Source organism: Ailuropoda melanoleuca, chromosome 16 (assembly GCF_002007445.2).
Source record: "Ailuropoda melanoleuca isolate Jingjing chromosome 16, ASM200744v2, whole genome shotgun sequence".
NCBI classification, from domain to species: domain Eukaryota; kingdom Metazoa; phylum Chordata; class Mammalia; order Carnivora; family Ursidae; genus Ailuropoda; species Ailuropoda melanoleuca.
Genome location: NC_048233.1, coordinates 56434807 through 56455754, shown reverse-complemented (window position 1 = coordinate 56455754; position 20948 = coordinate 56434807). Strand labels below are relative to the sequence as shown.

The 20948-nt window shown below is 35.4% G+C and overlaps 1 protein-coding gene across 3 annotated transcripts in view; it reads right to left on the bottom strand.

The window, feature by feature from the left end:
* The window catches only part of LUZP2 (leucine zipper protein 2), a 466696-nt gene that overhangs the window by 225765 nt on the left and 219983 nt on the right, over positions 1–20948 (bottom strand). For all 3 annotated transcript variants that reach the window (XM_019793075.2, XM_034645484.1, XM_034645483.1), the window contains 2 exons: positions 19242–19323; positions 13748–13810 (listed from right to left, as the gene is read on the bottom strand). In XM_019793075.2, the coding sequence (XP_019648634.1) occupies positions 13748–13810; positions 19242–19323 (145 nt within the window). The remainder of the gene's footprint in view (positions 1–13747; positions 13811–19241; positions 19324–20948) is intronic.

Below are 20948 nucleotides of genomic sequence, written 5' to 3'. Positions count from 1 at the left end.
CAACCACTGACCTTTTTACTGTATCCATAATTTTGCCTTTTCCAGAATGCCATATAGTTGGAATCATACAGCATGTAGCCTTTTCAGACTGGCTTTTTTCATTTAGTGTGCTAAATGTGCTTACGTTTCCTCTGTGTCTTTTCACAGCTTGATAGTTCATTTAGTGCTGAGTAATATTCCACTGTCTGGATTACATGTCACAGCTTATTTATTGATCAATCTATCAAAGGAAAGTTGCTCCCAGGTTTTAGTGTTTTGAATAAAGCTACTATAAACAGCCACGTACAAGTTTTTATATTGATTTAAGTTTTCAATTATTTTGATAAATATCAAGCAGCATGACTGTGGGATCATATGTAAGAGTATGTTTAATTTTGTGAGAATCTGCCAAACCGTCTTCCAAAATGGTTACCATTTTGCATTCCTAATACATCATGTGTTTTTACAAAAAACAAAAACAAAACTAAAAAAAAAAAAAACAAACCCGAGAATGAAAATTAACAAGTAAATCAATGAATTATGTAATACAATTTCAAGAAATGATAGCTGTTATAAAGAAAAAGCAAGATAAGGGGTAGAGGTTTTTCCATTACTCGTGGATTTTAGAAGTAGGCTTTAAACTGTTTTAAATTGTAGCCTTAATACTTTTGATTTGGGTGTGGTACAAAGAAGTTTGCTATTTTGCTGTTAAAACAATGATCTATTTTGGACACACTATTACTTTCTAAAATGAAACTATATAATGATGAGCTCAGAAAATAGTCATTTACCATGCCACTTTTCCCCCACGGAATAATCCCTATAAAATTAATATTTATGTTACCAAATTATTAAGAGAATAAAGAACCTGATCCCATTGTGTTTAGAGTTAAAAAATTCAAGTGAGCTTTTCTGATTTTTAAAAGTTCTCAGCTATCCTATATAATAATTTGGAAGATAATACTAACACAAAACCTACAAACTCGTGTCATATGCATTTCCATTATGGATTAACTGGGATATTGTGTGTATATTTATAATTTTTAAGTTATTATTATTTAGATTTGTTTCTTCTCCTTGTCAATCATTCCATCTTCTCAAACTTGTTTAAATGGATTCCCCTCACAAATTTCCTTTTCTCACACCTCTAACTAGTTGTAGCTTCTTTGCCCTTCCATATCCCAGTCTATGTTCTTGAGTAAAGACTACTTAACATGTAAAGTTGTCATGGAAGGGATAAACCCCATTTCAAGTTTGGACATAAAGTCTGGGTAGGCACATAGGTTCCAGGAGTGATGTTGGATCCATGATACACAAAGGAGGTGATAATGGTGCGAAGGAGGGGCAGAGAAGCAAATACAACATAATAATGTATCTCTGACAATTAAAAACAAAGCAGTTCTACCACTTCTTTCCAGGCACAGAGATAGAAATGATCATTTACCTGATGTCATAGGACTAAAGTTTCCCTCGTGCCATTTTTATTGAAAATTTGAATGCAGCAAGTAAATACAAAATGAGAAGACTAAAGATACTTAATATGTTTGGAATGAGGGTGGAATTTTTTGCAAGGGAGCATTGCTAACAAAAATATGGTGATGCAAATACATTGTACATGACTTGGGACCTGAAATGATTAAAATTACTTACAGGCTCTGATCTGAGAGACAGTAGGGAAATGAGTGAGGATGACAGGGAGTGATGGATATATGCAGTGGCTTTCTGGAAACACTTTCTGAGTCTAATATCTACGCACTCTTTCGCAATGAACTTTTCTTTCCTGTGGGAAATCCATCTGTTTTCAACAGGGCCAATCCCATCTAACAAAAGGGCAGGAATGTGACTCATTCACAGCCAAATAAAGCATCCCTACCCCTGACCATGGTGAGTGTCCCAGGCATGTGAATAATTCAGAATCTTCTCTGGGATTTTTGGCTGGTACAATATGAAAGGACTGTCTCATTTGGCTATTGTTTCTAAACTGGTAGGATGTTAATCAGATGGTTCTTGGTCTTCCTGTCTGCCATATGGAGAAAGACATTTTGAGAGATGGAATGAGACTGTCTAAAAATTAAAGGGGTAAAGTAATATCTGTCTTTAGTGTTTTTATTTAAGAGAAATATTGAGTTTTTGTTTGTTTAGAACCATTTCGTAAGCAAATATTTATTTCTACATAGCATTGCTTATTGATGAACCAATTTTACCTCAGAACCCAGTGATAGCAATTATGACAATGATAGTTTCCATTTGTCAAGAGCTAAATACCTGCTAAATGTCTTACATGCATTGCTTTTTTATTTACTAAATTAATATTCTGAGGTACATAAAAAACATAATGTTGATTAAAAAACATGAAATTAAGAAATCAAACTTTCTCCTTTACTTGGTGCATGGCAGAGAACACTAGCTATTCCCCTATCAGAAAACAGAAACAGGGGCACCTGGGTGGCACAGCGGTTAAGCGTCTGCCTTCTGCTCAGGGTGTGATCCCGGCATTATGGGATCGAGCCCCACATCAGGCTCCTCTGCTAGAAGCCTGCTTCTTCCTCTCCCCCTCGCCCTGCTTGTGTTCCCTCTCTCGCTGGCTGTCTCTAACTCTGTCGAATAAATAAATAAAATCTTAAAAAAAAAAAAAAAAGAAAAGAAAACAGAAACAGTGACCTGGTTGCCTCCAAGTGCACAAGTCACACAATTTCAATGGAGAATCATTTCTAAAATTACATACAATTTTAGATGTAGGCATATAACCAACATTCCGATGCAGTAAATTAGAACTTGGCAGAATTAATTGATTGCAACAGTAAATAAAATAAAATTTAAGGTAGATTGTAATCTCCCATAAGGCAGTAGTTCTGGCTTAATTCTGAAATGCTGAGTAAGAATTATGTGTCCTTGCAAAGTAGAAAGATCACTGATGTAGCTGTATCTGACAGGGGGAATTTTCAGATTTATTTTTCTGTGTATTATGGTCTGGCTCTATCAGATTGGCTGCCCAATGCCTTCTTGTAACACATACCTACAGCATTGATCTGGACGCTGAAAACACATATATGCTTTGCAAGTAAGCTGGCCTGAGACTGGATTCAGCTACGATCATCAAAATTAACTGTTTTCTTTACACCAATAAATATCTAATAATCTTTCTTTTTTTTAATATTTATTTTATTTATTTTTTTTTGAGAGAGAGAGATCGTTCACGTGCAGGGGGAGGGGCAGAGGAAAAGGAATTCAAGCAGAGTCAGTGCTGAGTCCACAGCCCAACATGGGGCTCAATCTCATGACCCTGAGATCATGACCTGAGCTGAAATCAAGAGTCCGACTCTTAACTAAGTCACCCAGGAGCCCCTAATCTTTCACCAAGGGAATGTTTGCAATATCGAGCTTTTTTTATGTTTGCTTTCTTGGTTGTGAGTAGCCATAAATTCGAATCTTTTTCTTTCTTTCAAGTCGCCTCTTTAATGAAGCATTCAATGTTCATCACACCTGAGTAGGTATTGCCCTCATCTGCCCCCTTACAGTATTTTATTGTAAAATTCTTATTTCAATCTGTTTATTATGATTATTTGTGATTTTCATAAATATTAATGTGTCATATATTATGTGGAAAAATGTTACTAAATTCTATTTTTTTTTTAAAAGATCTTTATTTATTTTGGGAGAGAGACAGAGAAAGAGAGAGAGAAAGCATGAGCTGGGGGGAGGGGCAGAGGGAGAAAGAGAATCTCAAGCAGACTCCAAGCTGAGCACGGAGCCTGACAACTGTGAAATCATGACCTGAGTCAAAATCAAGAGTCAGACCATTAACTGACTGGGCCACCCGCACACCCTTAAATTCTGTTCTTTATATTCCTCATAGACAAAGATTATTTTGTATAATTTGAATTGAATAATGTTTCTATCATTCAGGAATCTAGCACAATTTTGGGACAATGTTAGGAATTGTGATGTTTATTCTAGAAATGAATATATAAATAAATCTTATATGTGCTTCTAAATAAGCAATATTAGAGTACTTCCATAGACAGATTTTTATGTAATAAAATGCTTGCTCTTTCCCTCTTAAAAAGTTGCCTAAGACTTGTACCTAATAAAATGTTCCCTCCTTGCCTGTTTTTTGTTTGTTTGTTTGTTTTAAACGCCTAAGCTGTTTACCTAAAATATACAAAATGCCATTGATGGCGGATTGGTTTGAAAAGTATCAAATTCATATCCACCTAGAACCTCAGAATGTGACCTTATTCGGAAGTAGGGTCTTTGTACATGTAATCAAGTTAAAACCAAGTTATACTGGATTAGGGTGGGTCCTAAATTCAGTAACTGGTGTCTGTATAAAGAGTAGAGCGAACACACATAGAGAAGGACATATGAAGACAAGACGCTGAGATTTTTGACAAGCCAAAGAATGTCAAGGATTGCCTGAAGGCATCAGAAACTAGAAAGAGGCAAAGAAGGATTATTCCCTAGTACCTGCAGAAGGAACACTGCCCTGCCGGCACTTTGATTTTAGACTTCTAGCCTCCAGAACTGTGAAAGAGTAAACTTCGGCTGTTTTAAGCCACCCAATTAGTGGTCTTGTATTACAGAAGCCCTAGGACCTAACGTGGATGGGAAAACTTTACATACTGGATACACAACTAGCCAGAATAATCAGTTCACCCTAATTTTTCAGAACTCAACACTTAAAAAAGGCAAACCAGCAGGAATAAAGTGAAAGGCTGTAATGGAATAATTCAAAAACATCTCAGGCATGTCCTGGACTCAGAATATATTGGACTCAAACTTTACACCCATCCATCTTCAGACAGCCATGGGAGCCCACTTGCAGAATGATGACTCTGAGGCACGAGGTCACATTATGAAATAACCCATCATCTTCACTTGAATGTGTTTACTGAGTCAAGAGGATGGAATGATTTATTTTACAGAGATTTACAGCCATAAAAGTTGAACCAAAATGGGTTTTCTTCAAATTTACTAGAGATTTCTCTAGAGCAGTGGTTACTGACCTTTATTATTTTTGTCTTAGCCATGGACTCCCTCTGAAATCTAAACCCTCTCCTTTGAAAAATACACATAAGTATCTATACTTTTTTTGTTATTTTACAATTTCAGGATGGTCAGAGATTCTCTGTACCAATCTTTACATCTTATGGGATCTCTAAACATCCCTATTGTACAGAATAACAAATTAGGGAAAGCAACTTCAATTTCCAAATTCGGAGGCACTGTCCAATGTTTATTCAACTCATTTAACTTATTGGTGCTAAGAACAGACTTAAGTATGGTCTTAATTTATTCTCACTGCACAGAGTCCTGGACCTATGTTCTTTTTGTGTGCCAAAAATGTGAATTATAATATTTTAGAGAAGGTAGGATTCCAACTTCAAAAGTCAGCATGTAATGGAGGAAATAATCCAGAGAAAAGCAAAGTTAAAATCACATTATAAGGATAGGTAAGGTGTCATTTATACACATAAGATATTGTAACATACACACATGCATAACTGAATGGTCTGTCAGTGTACTTACAGTAAGTACTCAAAACCCTTCAGTGATGGTCTGCCATTTACTAAAGCCAGCTATCATGCATTTTAAACCTTTATCAAGAAAAGTTGTTAATTCACAGGCTACCAAATTTTGGAAAATGTGAATGTTATCCATAGTGTTAAACCCATATCTCCGAGGCAAAATTAAAGCAAACAAATTAGAAATAAAACAAACAAATTCCCTCTAAAGTTCATTATAGCTCCAGGGCAGACATGACTTCATCTTTGCTAATCAGACATGATCCCTGTAATATATATGTAGATACAGAAATTAGTTACATGAGAAAACAGGACAGATGTTACCCATTGTCTGATGCACAGGGGATAGGGCTGTATGATACCAGAGTCTGCAGGGATGGGGGCATCAAGCTGGCTGGCAGCTTCCTGGTCTTGACAGAGGTAGCCTTAGCCTTAAGACAACTAGCTCTGGGGTGTATTGTGGTTATTCCTAAAGCTCAGTCTACAGGCTATCTGTTCAATTCTCCTAACAACTTTGTATGATCTCTATATGACTTAATAAATCGTCTTCTTTTTATCAGAGAATTCTTTTCGTTGCAGCTGAGAACAGCAAATGGTGCCCTCCATCTAAAAACACATATTCTATTTCTCATATCCCTGGATATGGCAGTGGCTATTTGGAATTACTTGGAAATCTACAGATTGGTCAGTGACTTGACCTGTGACAAGAATTTTCTGCCAGTCACTTATAACAAGAGCAGTAAAACCAAATATAAAAAGAGACTAAATCAGTTATCAGTAGAAGCCAGAGGAGTCACATTAGTAATTCAGAATCAGGTTAAACTATACAAGCCATGCAATAAATAGATGAGCAGTAGAATTGAGAGACTAAAAAGAAAAAAAAAAAAAAATGGAGCCAATAGTGAGAGGGAAAGCCTGCCACAGAGACAGAGTAGCTTTGACAAATTTCTGATCTCCATTGCTGGGCAGAGTGAGGCCCACTTATATGGTTCTTCATTTTGTTATTATTATTTCCAGTGTGATTATTTATGTATTTACCTTGAACCATCCTGAATGAATCTCAGGAAAATAATCAATCATAAGAATCTATCTTAAAATAAACCACCATAAAAAATAGTGGTGGGGGATGGGCATCTTTCACCCTGCTTCCCACCCTTACTTTTTTTTTTCACTCTCTCCCTTTCCTTTTATCCTCATCTACTAATTACAGACTATGTTCTTTTTTTTTTTTAAAGACTTTATTTATTTGTTTGACAGAGATAGACAGCCAGAGAGAGAGGGAACACAAGCAGAGCGAGTGGAAGAGGAAGCAGCAGGCTCCAAGCGGAGGAGCCTGATGTGGGACTCGATCCCATAACGCCGGGATCATGCCCTGAGCAGAAGGCAGAGGTAACGACTGCGCCACCCAGGCGCCCCACAGATGTTCTAATACCAATCTAAATCAAGTATTACCAACTATATATTCCTTTAAAAAGTCCTAGGCATTATCAAACTCACACATTTCATTAAGGAGTTTCAACTAATCAAAAATGCTTGTCACAATGTCTAATTTGTCTAATATTTCAATATCTACACACTATCCTACTCGTTTCTGGAGTCTTTTTTATATCTAGGACCATTATAGATAAACTTATCTTAGGGGGTAAAATGAATAATTTTAAAGAAAATTGGAAAGAAGAGTGGAGAGAGTGTGTTTAGACAGTACACAGTCAAACAGATTTTAAGCTTTGGAGTCTGTGAAATTGGTTATACCACATGATAATGAAGTTATATATATGGAATTAAGAAAAAGGAGGCTGCGCTTTTTTTGTTTCTTTGTTTTATTTTTTGGTGCAAATTTTTATATTTGTTCTAACCACATAATAACTAAATGCAAAATAAGCAATTGAATGCATAAAAATGGACTGTATGAGATATCAAAACCAGATAATCAAAAACTGCCAACAAACAAAAGTCCAGGACCAGATGGTTCACAGGTGAATTCTACCAAATATTTTTTTTAAAAAAAAGAGTTAATACCTGTGCTTCTTAAGCTATTCCAAAAAATAGAAGAGGAAGGAAAACTTCCAAATTCATTCTACAAGGCCAGCATTAGTCTAATACCAAAATCAGACAAAAACACTACAAAGTTAAAAGCCAATATCTGATGAACAGAAATGCAAAAATCCTCAACAAAGTGTCAGCAAACAGGGAAGCCTAGGTGGCTCAGTCAGTTAAAGCATCTGCCTCCAGCTCAGGTCATGATCTCAGAGTCCTGGGATTGAGTCCCACATTGGGCTCCCTGCTCTGCAGGGAGCCTGCTTCTCCCTCTGCCTGCTGTTCCCCATGCTTGTGCTCTCTCTCTCTCTCTCTGACAAATAAATAAATAAATAAATAAATAAATAAAATCTTTAAAAAAATATTAGCAAACGCAATTCAAAAATACATTTAAGGGGCGCCTGGGTGGCACAGCGGTTAAGCGTCTGCCTTCGGCTCAGGGCGTGATCCCGGCGTTATGGGATCGAGCCCCACATCAGGCTCCTCCGCTATGAGCCTGCTTCTTCCTCTCCCACTCCCCCTGCTTGTGTTCCCTCTCTCACTGGCTGTCTCTATCTCTGTCAAATAAATAAATAAACTCTTTAAAAAAAAAAATACATTTAAAAAGATCATTCAACACAATAAAGTAGAATTTATGCCAGGAATGCCAGAGTGGTTCAATATTCACTAATCAGTCAATGTGATATGTCATATTAATAAGAGGAAGGATAAAAACTATACGATCATCTCAATCATGATAAAAATCCTCAGCAAAGCAGGTTTAGCAGAATAACTCAACATAATAAAGGCCATAACAAAATACCCACATCTAATACTATACTCAAAGGTGAAAAACTAAGAGCTCTTCCTCGAAGATCAGGAATAAGACAATGATGTCTACTCTTACTAGTTTTTCAACATAGTACCTGAAGTCCTAGCTGCAACAATCAGACAAGAAAAAGAAAAAAAAAAAAAAGACATCCAAACTAGTAAGGAAAAAGCCGAACTGTCACTATTTGCAGAATAACATGATATATATGTAGAAAACCCTAAAGACTCCACTAAAAATTCCTAGGACAGTTAAGTGAATTCAGTAAGGTCACAGGATATAAAATCAAAGTACAGAAGTCTGTTGTGTTTCCATACACTAATAATGAAGCAGAAGAAAAAATTAAGAAAACAATCCCATTTATAATTGCACCAAAAAGAATAAAATATCTAGGATTAATTTAACCAAGGCAGTCAAAGACCTATACTCAGTAAACTATAAGTCAATGATGAAAGAAATTGAAAATGATACAAATGAATGGAAAGACTTACCATGCTCACGGATTGCAAGAATTATTATTGTTCAAATGCCCATAATACTCACAGCAATCTAGAGATTTAATGCAATCCCTATCAAAATACCAATAGCTTTTTTCACAAAACTAGAACAAATAACCTAAAATATGGACGGAACCACAAAAAACTTGTATAGTCAAAACAATCTTGAGAAAGAAGAAAAACACTGACGTATTACAGTCCCAGGTTTCAGGATATACTACAAAGCTATAAAAAACAAAGCAGTATGGTACCAGCACAAAAACAGACACATAAATCAATGGAACAGAATAAAGGGCCCAGAAATAAACCCATGTCTATATGGTTAATTAATCTACGACAATGGAGTCAAGAATATACAAGGGGGGAAAGAACGTCTTTTCAATAAATGGTGTTGGGAAAGCTGGACAGCTACATGCAAAAGAATAAAACTGGACCATTTTCTTGCACCATACACAAAAATAAATTTAAAAATAGAAAAAACATAGGCAGTAATATCTTAGACATCACCCCTAGCAACATGTTTATGGGTATGGCTCCTCCGGGAAGGAAACAAAACCAAAAATAATTTACCGGAACTACATCAAAATAAAACATTTGCACAGCAAAAGAACCCATCAAGAAAACAAAAAGGCAACCTACTGAATTGGAGAAGATATTTGCAAATGATATATCCAATGAGGGGTTAATATGCAAAATACACAAAGAACTTATACAACTCAACACCAAAAAAGTAAACCATTTGATTAAAAAAAATGGCAGAGAACCTGAATACACATGGATACATAAAAAGATACTCAACATCGCTAATCATCAGAAAAATACAAATCAAAACTACAATGAGATACCACCTCACACCTGTCAGAATGGCTAGTATCAAAAAGACAAAACATACCAAATGTTGGTGAGGATGTGGAGAAAAAGGAACCTTTAGGCACTTTTGGTGGGAATGTAAATTGCTAAAACCACTGAAGAAAACAGTATGGACATTCCAAAACTAGAACTACCATATGATCCAATAATTACACTACTGGATATTTACCCCCCCCCCAGAAGAAAACACTATTTTGAAAAGATATATGCACTCCTATGTTTATTGCATCATTATTTACAATAGCCAAGATATGGAAGCAACCTAAGCGTACACCAACAAATGAATGGGTAAAGAAGATGTGGTATACTTACTACTCAGCCACGAAAAGGAATGAGACCTTACCATTTGTGACAACATGGATGGACACAGAGCATATTATGCTAAGTGAAATAAGTCAGAGAAATCAAATGCCATACGATTTTCCACTTATGGAGAAACTAAACACAAACAAATGAACAAACAAACAAAAAACAGATTCTTAAATACAGAGAACAAACTCGTGGTTGCCAGATGGGAGGTGGGTGGGGGAAAGGATGAAGTAGATGAAACGGAATAAGAGGTACAAACTTCTAGTTATAAAATAAATTAAGTCATGGAAATGAAAAGTACAGCATAGGGAATGTAGTCAATAATATTGTAATAACATTGTATGGTGATGGGTGATGACCAGTTACCACAGTGAGCACTGAGTAACGTACAGAATTATAGAATCACTGTGTCACATACCTGAAACTAAAGTAATGTTGCGTGTCAATTATACTTCAATAATGAAAATAAATAATTTAAAATAGCCATACTAGCCTTCCTACAAATCAAAACAAAACAAAAAAACAGAGACAGATTAGGAAATTACTAGAAAGCTGGTGATATATCTACTATAAAATCAAGTTTTTTGAGAACTCTAACACTGTGCAAAATCATACACTAAAAACACAGGATGTACGGGAAGACCATGACTGGGGAAGACCACTTACCATGGAACTGTGCAATCATAGCATTAAGAACATAATAATGATATCAATAAAAACATAGCCATAATATGATATTTTCCATTTTTTATCCCAAATACCATAGTCAATCATTTGCAGCCTTACAGTTAAGATTTAGTGTTTCTTCCTCTGAGATGAAGATCCTAAAGGGAATTACCTCTAATAAAGTACATTATCATCAAAATTAAAACCTAAGGCATACTAATTTCTTTTTTTAATGCAGGGAAAAAGTCTTAACAGAATCTTCTATACTCACTGCATTGACAGATATCTTGGTGTACTGAAAAGCACCTTTTTTTTTTTTAATGTTTTGAAGGCACCTAACTGCCACTACCAGCACTAAAGGGAGGTTCTTCTGTATATTTTCTTATTCCCATGGATTCATAAAGAATTCTATAAAATGTAATAAGGCTTTCCCCCTGATTGCTTCAAACCTTACCATGTTGGGAAAAAATTACATATAAACCAAAACAATTTTAAAAACTTTACTGGTATCAGTCTATCATTTATTAATTCCTACTGTGGTGATTTTATACTAAGAAATACACTGTGGGGGGAAGAGATTTGACTTGAATGTTCTATGGAAGAGAATATAAGCAGAAAAGCAGAGGGCTATAAGCTGAAACTTTCTGCCCCACACTGCGTTTGCTTTTTAAAAAGTCAGAGTATGTTCCCCCCTCCAAGGAATATCTTAAATCTTAAAAAACTAAATCCCTAGGTGTTAATGTAAAAATGCCTTTTAATAGTTGCCTTCACATAATGGAAAAATTGCTGATTTTTTAACAATTCTTTAATAATTTTTCAGAAGTCCTTTGTTCTACTGAAACTTCCCTAATACCCTCACTCAGAAGTTCTCGGGGGACTTTAAGCTTCTTCCAGAAATATCTTTATACCTGTATTATCTCTCTCACCTCCTTTAATTTTGTTTAATTGATTTACCTGTTTGGTTTTTTTCTTGCTCTTCAACTAAAAATCATCCAGGCAGTGTCCATATAATTTTACTGTACAGAGTATGCGTCAATTATTTTGTTTAATCTCTATACATAATGATCATTGTCAAAATAATAAACTTGGAATTTCGAGGAATTAATAGAAAGGAGTCAAATTTAAAAAAATTCAATTGATATATGTTCACCATTGGGTTTTGTTAAAGAAGTCAAAAACTGTCTCTAGTTACCAGTTTTCATCTTGCAGATATCCAATATGATAAAAGTGAGTAGTAAATTTCATTACAAAGCTTACTTACATTTAGCAGATATTACTTCAGTAAAGTTGAATTTGTTTTAGAATAACTCTAGCCTATACAGTTAGAAAGTGAATATTACCCAATAAAAGTATCCCCTGGAAACAAAATATTTTGTCAGTCCTTATATGTATTTGTTACGAATAATTTATAGTTTGATTTTGAAAGTGCTTCCTTCTTAAAGTCTAGATTTAAAAAAAATTATCTAAGATTAAAAGTTAACTGATAATGCTTGGGGATATAAATTAACCTATAATCCTTTCATTATTACACAACTGTGCTCATGTTGTTTGGTATGCGAGTTTGTGCATGCAGCAGCAAATGTTCTTTATTTCTTATTTTAATACTGACTTTAATGTTTGAAATATTCCCCCTGTCTGAAATGATCCCTGGAAGTGTTTGACTGTAGTAATCTGACTCTCTCACTGAGCTCCAGTGAACAAGATATTATTATCCAGCACACCCAGTATTCTAATAACTCTGGTCTGCTGATATTTTCCACTATAAACAGGAGATCAAGAAGATTTAGGCCTCAGGAAAACGATCATCAAGTCATCAGTCCACCCACCTTAAATTCTTAAGTTTCTTAAGAACACTCAGAATAGTTGGGACACCTGGGTGGCTCAGTCAGTTGAGCAAATGACTCTTGATTTCAGCTCAACTCATAATCTCAGGGTCATGAGATCAAGCCCCTTATTGGGCTCTGTGCTGGGCATGGAGACTGCATAAAATTCTCTCTCTCCTCTACCCATCCCCCCCTTTCTCCCACTCTAAAAAACCAAACCAAAACAAACAAACAAAAAAAGACACCACTCAGAATAAAAATGTATTCGAAAGAAATTAAAATACAAGAAAATAATCAGAAATCCATTTAAAATTTCTTGCTTTCCTTTCTCCTATGCATTCTTTGCACATGCACATCTGATAAACCATTTTAATGTCATAATCAGAGTCCTGATGGTGAACGCTTGATATCAAAACATTTGTAAAGCCTATCTTTTTAAACTTGATATCAAGGTGGAAACCATTTAGGAATAATGTGAATAATGATGCTCATGTATTGTTTAAGTGTCTCAAAAAATAAAAGGAAGGGATGGACAAATGAAGGAATGAGAGAAGACAAAGAGACTAGGAAAATCTAAAGCAATTATTTGGGATTCAAAATAAATCATAATTAGTGAGACTGATCAAGGAAAATGTATCATTAATTAGTCATGGTTAAGAGTACTAATTAATTAACTGCATTCAAGAAAAAAGGTGGAAATATAAATGTGATGGAGGAATTGTAGAAAATAAAGTAGTTGTGTAACAAGACAAAGAAAATATGTATTTTATAGGGTTCTCAGAATTTAAAGGCTATAATGAAAGCTGTTCCAGCTTATTTCTGTTCAACTCTATGTTAATTCAAAGACGATCTTAAATAAATTTTTCATTTTAGTTTGGCTCTTCCTAGCATGAGGTCAATTTCTAGCTTAGCCTTCTTCTTCAGCTCCTGTAATGTCATTGGGTAGACAGGTGAATTTATGAAATGAAGATTAATTTTTAATATTAGACCAAGCAAAGTATAATTAGAAGGGAAAATGAACTAGAGAGGTATAAACTAATAACATTATCAAATATATATATAAGTAGAGATTATCTACTCTTTGAAGTTCTCAACCTTGCAATTCCTTTCCATTAGTACATCACTAAAGACCAAATTGGCATACGATCAATACTCCAAAAGTTGTGGCAAATCTATATGTGAGTTTGTGTCTATGCTTTGATTTATGTAGAATTTGCCTGAAATATAACTTACCTCATTCTGGAGATCTCGGATCATTTTGCTCTTTCTTTCCATGTCAGTCTTTAAAAAATTAATCTGAAAATGAATGGAATATTATGTAAGCACAATTCAAATTAATCTCTATGGCTTTTATAAATTTATTTTCATGATTTCTGAAGCATAGTACAATGATTATCTCTTTATCAACAAATATTGAAAAAGAACAAAGGATTAAAATTTTCATTAACCAAACTTACATTGCCCAATACATACATATACCCACTGATTAGCCTTTTCTCACGTAGTAAAAGATTCATTTTTTTTAAATTGAGAAACCATGCATATTATAACTATGATTCTCTTACCTATTTAAATGTCAATTAAAAAACTGTGTTTTTTAAAAACAAAGCAAAACAAACAACAACAACAAAAAGCTAGATTCTAGGGGTGGGCCTAGAAATCTCCATTCATAAAACACTCTCCGGGTAATTTTGACCTATAGCAGGTTGGAAAGCAATTGCATAGTAATATTCCTGGTCTGTAAAGCACAGAATTGTCTAATACTGTACCAAAGAAACGATGATGTTTCCTTCTGAATTTGATATTGTTGGAATCTGTAAACTTAGGTCAGTTTTTCAAACTGTATTTACATAAACATAACACCTTTGCTGCCTGAGTATATCTGACTGAGTACTTAAAAAAAAAAATCAGTATAGCATAGTGGTTAAAATCTTGACACTTTATAGTCAGTGAGGGTTCACTCTGATAAAAAGGAACTTTAATGGTAGTAGATAAAATATTTAATTTCTCCCATTTTTAATGTCCTGGTAGTCACATTTTTTAAAAAAAGAAAAAGGAAACAGATAAAATTAATTTTGCTAATATGTTTTATTTAATTTAATATACTCAAAATACTATTTTGACATGTAATGGATTAATGATAGAATTTACATTATTTTTTACAATATATCATTAAAATCCATTGTATGTCTTACACTAATAGCATATCTCAATTTGGACTAGCTGTTTTATAATACTCAAGAGCCTTATGTAGCTAGTGGTTATATATTGGACAACACAGAGTTAGGAGATCCCTGGAATGATACAAAAGAGACTGGTAATGTGGATTATATCTAGACAGACTGAATCAGTGGAAATTAAGTTTGGGAGTAAAATGAATTTTCACCATATGTACAGAGTTAAAAAAAATAGTTCTGAAACATTTCAAACATAAACAAAAGACCAAGAAGTAATTTGTAAAATGTCTCTGGGCCCAACCCTAAGAAAAAACAAATGAAATTGTCCAATTCTGTTCAGACCTTTTAAAAAAGAAAAACGTTACACCTACTATTAAAACCCCACCTAATTTTTCCCCCTTCCCTCTCCAGAAGTTGATGCGTATTAGTCTCGTGCATGTTTCTGTACATTTTGCTTTTTGTGTATTATGTAAATCCTCGTAACAAATGTTAACATCCCTCTTCTCTGGCTTGTATAGTGGTCCTTAAACCATTCCTTCAAATGGTAATAGAAATCTAAACCAATTTTGGATGGTTAAACTACATATAAAACAACCAAAAGCCTGGGAACTACCACGACCATTGTTTTGGTCATAATAATTTTCAGGTTAAATTTTAACTATGATGATACTGACAGCAATCTGAAAACATAAAGTCACATTCTGCCCCATTGAGAAGATAGTTCGATTTAGTTGATAATGCAAAGGAATGGAGGATGTGATGCCGTTCAAAATTAGATATGCATGCAGCGCAATAGGGTATGCCCCAGTAATGAGCTTTTGCACCCATTTCTACTGCTATGTACTGTCTCAGCCTATAGATAACCAATCTTGGGGCTGGACCAACCTTTGTGGTTCTTAGTATGATTGCAAGACACACTCAGCAATATCATTAGGAAATTTTGAGAATTAAAAAAAAAAAAAAAAGGTTTATTACTTACAAGTCCTGGAAATTACATGTCACACTTGGGGCCACACAGTGAGGCCATGAGTAGGAAGAGCCAGGGAGAGAGAAGGTCTGATGTTCTGCTTTTATTGGGGTGGAAGGTAGGGGCCTAGGGTTTCCTGGGATCACTTTTTATTGGTGAATTTGAAACATAAGAAGAGAAATTTAAAACAGAAGGAAACAACAAGCATCCCAAATGGTCAGTTACTGAAATCAACCAAGATCTCCCAAACAAAGGAGCCTGAGGTATTTTTGGAGCTGGAAGGCTGGGATGGGGAGGACCTGGCCTGGGGCGTTAGCTAGTCTCGTGGCTGGCCCTGTGTGTATTTCAGATAGCCATCTCTGAAGTGGATGCCTTCACAATCAAAGCTCAAGTCAGCACTTGCATTACAAAAAGGAAAACCCAGCTGTCAGAGCTTACACTATGTCTACACCAGCACTGAAGAAATTTTGATATGTTGCAGATTTGTCTTTAAGTCACAAACTACTTAAAGCCATCTTGCTTATATTAATAACCTATTCTTTCACGGACCACTATTTTTCCCAAATCGTCACGCTGTGATACTGTTCAGTATATATTATACATAATTAACAACTTTTGTAAATGATTATTTTATTTTTACACCCAAACACATTACAAGGGGTTTTCTCACACATTACTTCAAAACAACCTTTAAAAGTAGTAAGGTCAGGTTTTACTTTTTTTTTTTTAAAGATTTTATTTATTTATTTGTCAGAAAGACAAAGTGCGAGAGAGCACAAGCAGGACAATGCCAGGGGCAGGCAGAGGGAGAAACAGACTCCCTTGCTGAACAGGGAACCTGATGTGGGACTCGATCCCAGGACCCTGGGATCATGACCTGGGTGGAAAGCAGACACTTAACTGACTGAGTCACCTGGGCGTCCTTATATAAATATTTTTTTCCTTAAAGTAAACTCTACCCTCAATGTGGGGCTCAGACTGCTGATCCCGAGATCAAGTCACCTGCTCTACCAACTGAGCCAGCCAGGCACCCCAACAACTAACTTTAATTAAAGTTAAACTCAGTCACCTGGCTGGCTTAGTCAGTAAAGTAGGGGACTCTCGATCTCAGGGTTGGGAGTTTGAGCCCCACTTTGGACACAGAGGTTACTTAAAAATAAATAAATAATAAATAAATAAAAGAGTATAATGAAAATACATTGCAATGTTAAGAATATAAGTACTTAAATGTGAAACTAGGACAGAAAATCTTGAGAACGCAGTGTTCAAATATTCAAGAGCTAAAATATATTCAGAATATTCAAAAAGTATGAGCATTTTGAAACCATTAGTCTAAAATCCCAAAAGGTTTTAACACCCCCGGCAAAATAAGCATTCCTAGTAGGTAGATATGAATTTAATTCTCAGAAAGAGAAAATACCATTTATTTACTTTGAACAAAGAATGTAAGAACATAGCAATTCTTTACTCTTAATGAGAGTCAAAGCTAGAAGCTAATTTTTGCCTTTAGACTAATTATGTCTCACTTAGGGCAAGTTAAGCCATAAAAATTAACAAGAGTAGTGAAATGCATCCAATGAGCATTAATATCTTTAATTACTCTGGTTACAGAGAATGAGAGCTCATTCTTCCTTACCGTCTGTTAGGAGTTTTCATGAGGAACACAGGTTTGAAAGATTGCTTAGGGATAATAACAAAGGTTCACATGTTCATAAAAAGTATTTTCCCATGGAATTAGATCATGGCAGCTTTACTGTTTCTTCAATTTAATTTTTCTTAAGTCTATCTTCTTTCATTTTTGTAATTTAAATTTATCCTTAAAGTTTCATAACATTTTACCATAAACTTATCAAATGATGTATTTGTAACATTTTTTGCATAAAATATAAATCTACTTTTATGGAAAAAGGCATAGTAATCAGTTATGTAATCAAGGGTAGCATGTAAGATTATCTGCTCTTAAATCTAAAATAGCACAATGTTTGCAGAATTAAATCCAGTTTTCCCCTCTATTTGAGAGTAAACAATTAAAATTACCTTTATCTCTCCTTCTTACCCAACCTTCAATTACACCAACACTCTTTCTAACAGAGAAAATAACTATTTACCAAAAAAAAAAAAAGTTTATACATACAAATTAGTTTAATTCTTAGTTAACCTAGAATTTTCAAATAAGGAGAACAGGCACAATGCATTCTGTTTGAGTCTACCAAAATTTGGAAGAGGTAATTCCCAGTACTATGAAATCTTTCTTCTAGATCCCACTAGATACACATTAAAGAAATAACCATTGTTGGGGCGCCTGGGTGGCGCAGTTAAGCGTCTGCCTTTGGCTCAGGGCGATCCCGGTGCTCTGGGATCTAGCCCCACATCAGGCTCCTCTGCTAGGAGCCTGCTTCTTCCTCTCCCACTCCCCCTGCTTGCGTTCCCTCTCTCACTGGCTGTCTCTCTCCGTCAAATAAATAAATAAAAATCTTTAATAAAAAAAAAAAACAAGAAATAACCATTGTTTTCATAAGTATATCTCAATCCCATATTTATTGAAGTTCCCGTCATCTCTTTCTAGACTGAGTTAACACATACTAGTCACTCAGTTGCAAACACTGAACAAATTCCTCCTGGTGACATGCTTTTCAAAAACAAACTAACCAACCCAGAGCCCTTAACCCCAGCCACCCCTTTGTATTGGCATGTTCTCACAGGCCGATATACCTAACCATCCCAGGGTCAGGTATCAGACAACTAGGGGCATTCCCTATGCCCCAGAGCCCGCTGAGATCATTCACATTGACTCCTCCTAAGCCTGCTTCCCCTGCCTCACACATTCTTTCCCACAGAAACCACAATAAAGGCTCTTGCCCACAGCTTCTCACCTCCCGCTGCCTCATGACCTACATGAGTACGTCCCTGGAATAGTCACATGTCACAAGGCACGCCACCCCTCTTGAGAACTGTGAGAAATAAACTAAATTCTCAAAGGTGATCATTTCCTGATTTGTTGGATGAACTGTACCTTAAATTTTCCATTAATATATTATATTTTAAAATAGACTCAGGTCCTAGAAACAAAATAAAAGGTCTACTCCCATAACTGGTATATAAGATGGTTCTGGAAAATAAAGGAGAAATCTAGTGAGAAAATCTGGAGAGAAGTTTGATTCTCAAGCCTTGGGGTGTGTCAGAATCACCTGTGGAGTTGATTAAACAGGCTGTGTATGGCCCCGCCACTGAGAGATTCCTGTTCCCTAGAAGATGGGTGGGGCCTAGGAATCTGGTCAAGGTCAATTATATGCCATGATTCAGGATCCATTGGTGTGAGGCTGACACCAGCACTTTTGTCCCACTCTTGACTTCTGTGTTCATCAATAAGTGAGGGTTGGGAATTAGAAGACCCCTAACAATCAAATACAACAAAAATATTTTCTTAGAATGAATGCTGACCAAGTATTTTTATGATCTTGGTGACTGCATTTTCTTTACTGTATTCTTTTATTTTTTACAGGTACATTTATTCCATAGTGTTTTGGGAGGAAAAAAAATTCCCAACCCCAAAGCAAAGTACACAAAAAAGAAACACACTTACAGTAGCTTGTTGTTTTTCTGCTTTCTCAGATGTCTCTTTAAGTTGATTTTGCAGGACCTCCTGGAGAGACTTCATTTGTTCTCTAGGAGAAAATAGCAAGAGAGAGACATAATTCTGTTATTTCCTGTGTATATTATGAAAAGAGGCTTTGCTGTCGACATACATTTAGGAAACAGATAACTAGAACTGTATGTAGGAACACGTTAAGCATGCAGGATGTGTCTGAGGATTCTATTAATAAAGTTTTCTCTCCCATGCAAGTACTAAAAGCAAGCTGTATTTAAAGGAAATTGCCTTGCTATTGTGTCTTGTAAGAATCCCACTGTGTGAATCATCTGTGAGCTGTATAATGTGTTAAATCAAATCAATGCAATAATTAGAGTTGAAAAGCTAATTTTAGTGACAGCATGCCAGGGTGTGAATATGCTGGTTAGAAAAAAAGTTGCCACAGACTTGCTGATAGGATAAAATTACAACTCCCCTTGGGTTCTCCTAATTGATTAATTCTCAGGCAGCATACTTCAGACATACTTTATAAGGCCTGAGACTTTTTATAAAAACGAAGAGAAAAGAGACTTATTCTGAACTTGAAAGCTGCTTCATTTATTGTTGTTAGTAAAATAAATACATGTCTGCATGTAGATACACATTACGTCTCAAGCTCACTAATACATATGGACCTTGTCTCACTTGTTAAAAATATAAACATTTCCATAATTTTGGATTCCTCTCAAGGGTTTAAGATTGACTCATTTATGGCAAATCACAATATCTTTCTCTGCCTCCATTTAATCACCTAAGCTACCACTTCCAAAAGGTCTGATCCAGATAAGGGTTAGTATGTAAGTCTGTGTGTGTGTGTGTGTGTGTTTTATTCTGGCTACAGGAATTAGACTCCTTTAAAGCAACAACAGCCAAACAGAAACCTTTCCTAGTCTTACCAGCAGAACTCAAACTAATTTAAAATTCCCAATCTAGTGCCAAAAGACTACCCCTGCAAGCTTTGTGTGTAACCACACTACAGAGACTAGGGATAGGAGTAAGTGTACCCTCTTAGACCCATTTTCTTCATCTATAAAATGGGTACAATAAAAGAGCTACCTGATAGGTTTACAGTGAGGTGTAGGTGACATAATGTAGGCAAATGCTTAGCACGATGCCTGGAAAATGATTGCTTAATAAATATGAAATCTCTGTCATAACCAACAGCACCACCCTAGGTCCTTAAGTACATTCTTTGACCACTACATCCTACACAACTACAAGCTGTTCTTTCATCCAATGGGATTTAATGATGCTCCCAGATTTCTTACACAAGAAACCCTTAGTCCCAGTCTCAATTTCAGGATATCAGTGAGAGCCTGTATGATTGTTAAAATCAATTTGGACTTTGTTTGCAAAGCAAAATATAACTGGAACAAGTTATAAAATAATTACAGTCACTTTGGTTCATAGATGATTTATGTTTGCCTATGTGAAGCTCGTAATATGCTTTTGCTTAGAGTGGACTTAAGTCTCAGCTTCTATTCCTTCCTCAAATAGGTATCACTTATTAGGATTGTTTCATATAGGAACATTTAAAATTTAGACTTCTATTATTCTTTCTGCTATCTTCCACAAAGAGCATTTGTGGCATAATACAATGTAATAGTAATGTCTATGTATGTTGTAGGCTTACAATGCATCAGACACTCTTAGAAGGTTTAC